This window comes from Engraulis encrasicolus, chromosome 2 (assembly GCF_034702125.1).
Source record: "Engraulis encrasicolus isolate BLACKSEA-1 chromosome 2, IST_EnEncr_1.0, whole genome shotgun sequence".
Classification (NCBI taxonomy): domain Eukaryota; kingdom Metazoa; phylum Chordata; class Actinopteri; order Clupeiformes; family Engraulidae; genus Engraulis; species Engraulis encrasicolus.
The window spans coordinates 54,374,786-54,379,785 of NC_085858.1; the positions used below are offsets into that span (position 1 = coordinate 54,374,786).

General features: G+C 43.8%; 1 protein-coding gene across 1 annotated transcript in view; it reads right to left on the reverse strand.

The window, feature by feature from the left end:
* fmnl1a (formin-like 1a) overlaps positions 1-5,000 on the reverse strand; it is a 48,633-nt gene that overhangs the window by 23,196 nt on the left and 20,437 nt on the right. Inside the window, exons 14-17 of the mRNA XM_063191838.1 lie at positions 4,014-4,356; positions 1,625-1,849; positions 857-981; positions 82-284 (exon numbers count right to left, since the gene is read on the reverse strand). Of these exons, the coding sequence (XP_063047908.1) occupies positions 82-284; positions 857-981; positions 1,625-1,849; positions 4,014-4,356 (896 nt within the window). The remainder of the gene's footprint in view (positions 1-81; positions 285-856; positions 982-1,624; positions 1,850-4,013; positions 4,357-5,000) is intronic.

Genomic DNA, 5,000 nt, shown 5'->3' on the forward strand with positions numbered 1-5,000 from the left:
AAAAAAAACGATGGGAAACACACATGTCGGATATTATGATGTGAGATGCTAGATAAGATGTGAGCTGGAGGACACACTCACGTCTCTATGGCAGTGCAGATGTCTCCTGGGTTCATGCCCCCCTTGCGCAGGGTGATGGCCAGGTTCTTGGCCCTGTTGGCCTCTATCAGGGACACCTTACTGGACACCTGCTTAGACACCTTCACCTTCAGCTGCGATAGGTTGGGAGGAGGACCCTGAGCTTTGGTCTTGAAATGCTCCTCAAACAGGTCCATGTTGAGCTCCTGGCCAACAAAGAGAGCAGAAACAGAGAAATTAAACAGAGGTTGGACAGAGACAACAGAGAAGGCAAGGCCAATTCATTTATACTGTATAGCATTTCATAATTAAAAACAGACTGACACGTTTGGAGAAAAAGGGTTCCACTCTTGTTGAAGGCTCCAGATGGTGGCCGAAACATACTGGCATTGATTTTCAAATATGAACAAGTCTATTTATTAAATCAGTTTTATTTATATTATAAAGAGCGGCTCGGCATCTTGTTTGGTTATAGATAGGCTTCCCGTTTACAAACGTTCACGCTGTGAGGAGGGGCAAGATGCTAAGCAGCCAATCACGTGAGCGCATTTTTTGAGTGACAGCAGCCTCAAAATAATCAGAGGCTGCAAAAGGATCCCCAGCTGCACGCACAGACAGGAATGTTTGTAAACAAGAAACCTATGTATAGTTCAATATGCCTTAAAAAAACAGTGAAAGAGTGAGTGAGTGAGTGAGTGTAAATAGAGCCAAGTATTAAGGAATGGTCAAAAGAAAAGTTAAAGAGAAAGAGAGATAAAGAGGTAGGAAATGTTCTCACCTCCAGGACCTGTTCGTCATCCAGCTCCCCGAACACAGTGCCCGTCACCTGGTTAGGCTTCAGGGCCTGCCAGTTCAGCAGCGGCATGCGGAACTTAGTCTGGATGGGCTTACGGCTCTTACCGGCTGCAGGGACAACAAATGCATAGCATGGTTCATTACTCTCCATTGGGTCTTTGACCCTACACTGCTCATGTAAACAAAGTAATTACTACAGATACAGAGCTCCGAATTAATTCATGGTTAATTAATAAATAATCAGTATGATTGCCCATTTGTGAAGTCGGCCAAGTCTGGATGATAAACCAAGCTTGTGGACTGGACAGCAGACCTCCCATATACAGGATGACTGGAGTGCGAGAAGACCCATCAGAGTCTCTCTACATTATCAATACTTTAAATTGCTTAACACATACACGTATCCTGTCAATCATCCTTACTTGAGCCCCTGGACTGTGTTTACATTTTAAAATCCATGAGCATTAGACCACATAACAATGGCAATATTGATAGGACTTATTTCGCAGCCATATAATGCAGATATGCCTCACTGTTTGCTGAAAGAGCTCAGCTACGTAAGTCATAGTAAAATTGCTATGTGCTTATCAAGAGACTTAAAATAGATCAAGACTAGGTTATTGCCAACCAAAAGTGTAATAAAGGATCTTCATGAAGGGGTTTTCAAGTACATATTAAGTTATTCCATCTATTAACAAATTCTAAAAAATTTCATCATTTCTAAACTGAATTTGTATCATCCACAGCTTACCTGGTGCAGGTGGGCCGCCTGGAGGAGGAGGAGGTCCGGGAGCTCCAGGAGGGGGAGGGGGAGGCGGTGGGCCCCCACCAGGGGGAGGTGGGGGTGGAGGAGGACCAGCACCTCCTGGGGGAGGAGGAGGAGGAGGGGGAGGTGGGGCAGCTGAACCGGGAGGAGGAGGTGGTGGAGGTGGAGGAGGAGGAGGTGCTGCTGCACAAGGTTCAGATCCATCCACAACTGGGGAAATGAAGATGAGAATTTCACATTATGCATATGGCATTGCATCTGAGTTAAAGGGACACTATGCAACTTTCAGTTTGATATGTTATTTGTTTGAATATTTAACTGCTTGCTGACAAATGTTCAGTAGCTGAGACCCTAACCATAACTCACAAATCATTTAGCAACTATCGTTGTTCCACAAAGCTTCACAGGTGCAGCCCAGAGAACATCCATTCAGCCAGACAGCCAGAGACATATGTTGCATAGAATCTCTTTAACATTATGCTCACAACCTTGAATCTGAAATATCAACCATACGCCATGTAACAAGGAATTAACATTGTGTAACATTTATACAGTTTTCGAACATCTGTGTCATTGTCAAAAATATCATTATGCATTGTAATCATTCATTTGCATGAATCATCATTACACCACCAACTATTACCACAACCATTATTGCATATTATGGTCTTTATACGAGGGTAAGTCGTATAAATTTGTTCATATTTAAATGTGTGGAAGTGTTTCAAAGAGGATGTGTGCATGTTTTGCACAATGAGGTTTTAACACAGTGCAGTTTCCATAGAGGACAGATGCACAGCTGTTGGTAATAGGGCCTCTGTCTGCAGCCCAATTTGCATGTGAAAGTGGAAGTGCATGGTGAATGTATGTGGATGTATTATGTCCACAAGCATATGCAGTGTTTTCATGATGGGCTGTTTCATATCTATGTGGCTGCAGGTTGCGATGCAGATATTACAGATCATGTGAAGAGATTTTTCTTATTATCTTCAGAGCGGTAGCCAGAGGGTTTTATTCTAATATTCTCAACCACGTGAAACACAAAAGTCATTTAGATTGCAAGTGCACGCTGAAACTTTTTCAAAATGATAGCAGAGACTTGAAAATTAAGCAGCGTTTGTTTGTTGCACATTAAAATGAAAACCACAAACTTTACCATCTGGCATCTGCATAGGTCTTCAGAGAGAGTGCCATTACTCGCAATGAAGAATGGTGCGAGTCCCTAACATCTGTGTGGTAATTTAAAGTGTTGTGTTTTTGTCTAGTTATTCTGTCATTATGTCACTAATCATGATGGTTTGTATTTGGAAGTCATCCAAAAACACTTGTGGAACGTTTCTTATTTCCTCATAGCAGTCAGATGAAGACACCTATGCACAGGCGCCTTGAACCCAGGACCAGGAACATGGGGCGTGCCCAACCCTCCAGTTTAACCCAATAAATGTAGCAGTCTGGATTCAACACTAAAGTAGACAAATTTGACACTCATAGTGTTGTTCATACTCTATAAATCATGAATTAACAATGTATGTTGTAGACCCATAATGCACGGCGTACCACCAGTGGAAAACTGTTATAGTCATTAAAGGGACACTGTGTGAGATTTTTAGTTGTTTATTTCCAGAATTCATGCTGCCCATTCACTAATGTTACCTTTTTCATGAATACTTACCACCACCATCAAATTCTAAGTATTCATTATGACTGGAAAAATTGCACTTTTCATAAATGAAAAGGGGGATCTTCTCCATGGTCCGCCATTTTGAATTTCCAAAAATAGCCATTTTTAGCTGCAAAAATGACTGTACTTGGACCATACTAGAAAATATTTGTTTATTACTTAGTAAACTTTCATGTAAAGATCAAATTTGGCAATAGGGAGCCTAGTTTCAATGAACAGCATAGTTGCAGCACCCTTTTTGACCATTTCCTGCACAGTGTCCCTTTAAAAGGTTAACTACCTTATAACGGCATATTTTAATGGGTCAATTGTAAATTGTGCGTATTGTTAAGTGACTGTACAAAGTATGCATTGTAAAGTAAAGTACAGTTAAGTATAAGTAAAACACCTCTGGCGGGGTGTTGGGCATCGATGCCTTTGACATTGTGAAGGGTGTACTCACTTTTGTGAGGTACTGTCTTTATATGCTAAAGCATCCACTAATGCCTCTTTTCCACTGCCAATTTTCTGGTCGGTCTATAGCTCGACACAGCATGACTCGGCCAGCACTTTTTGCTCTTCGATTGAGCTGTGTCGTGCCCAATCGAAAAGCAAAAAGTGGCGGCCGAGTCGCGCTGTGTCGAGCTGTAGGCCTATCAGAAAGCAGGCAGTGGAAAAGAGGCATATGTAAGTCATATCCAGCGGAACACCTACCCGCTGGGGCCTCCGCTGTTGAGGCTGAGACCGGGGCCGCTGCCTGCACCACCACCTGGACGTCCAGGGTGCCCGAGGGCCGCCTCTGCAGCCGCAGCAGGCCCTGCTCCTCCAGAGCCCTCAGCCGCTCCAGCAGCTTGGTGTCCTGGGTGGTGGAGGTGGATACTGCAGCACCGTCCAACTGATCTCCCTCTACTGCTGCCTGTGGGGGTTTCTCAGGCGCTGCTGATGCGGCGTGGTGAGACATGTGCTCTCTCTCGCGTTCCCGCTCTCTCTCCAGCTCAAGCTCTCGCTCTCTCTGCTGAAGAGCGCTCACCTGGGCACAGGAGTCCTTCAAACTCTCCTGTGACGAGAGAAGACAGACGAGTGAAATGCACGAACAAGACAGATGGATGGCTTGATGAGAAAACATGACGAGGATGTTGCTGAACTACACGTTGTATGGGAGTACTATTCAAACAGTCTTACAATGGGAGAAGACGGACAGACGAATGGACAGATATACAGATGGATTGATCGTCAGGAGAAGATGAAGATGTTGCTGTGTGGGGGCATACGTGTGAGAGCATGTGTGTGTGTGTGTGTGTGTGTGTGTGTGTGTGTGTGTGTGTGTGTGTGTGTGTGTGTGTGTGTGTGTGTGTGTGTGTGTGTGTGTGTGTGTGTGTGTGTGTGTGTGTGTGTGTGTGTGTGTGTGTGTGCAGTGGCGGTTCTACCTTTTTTTGCGCTCCGAGCGATGCCGTCTCTGACGACCCGCCACTTTCCCCAGAAATCAGCAAAAAACACTTATAATAACCGACAAAGCCCACTAATAGTAATGTTATTATTACTGCAATGTGGTAACAGTGTAGACATAACAGTTTTTAAATAATTTCAACAGGTCATGTGTTTGAAGGTGAAAAAGTGGATCGCACTCGGGTTCTTCTTTTCTTCTTTTTTATTTTTTTATTTACATAGCAGCAGAAGTGTAGACAAACGTTTCGACTGTTG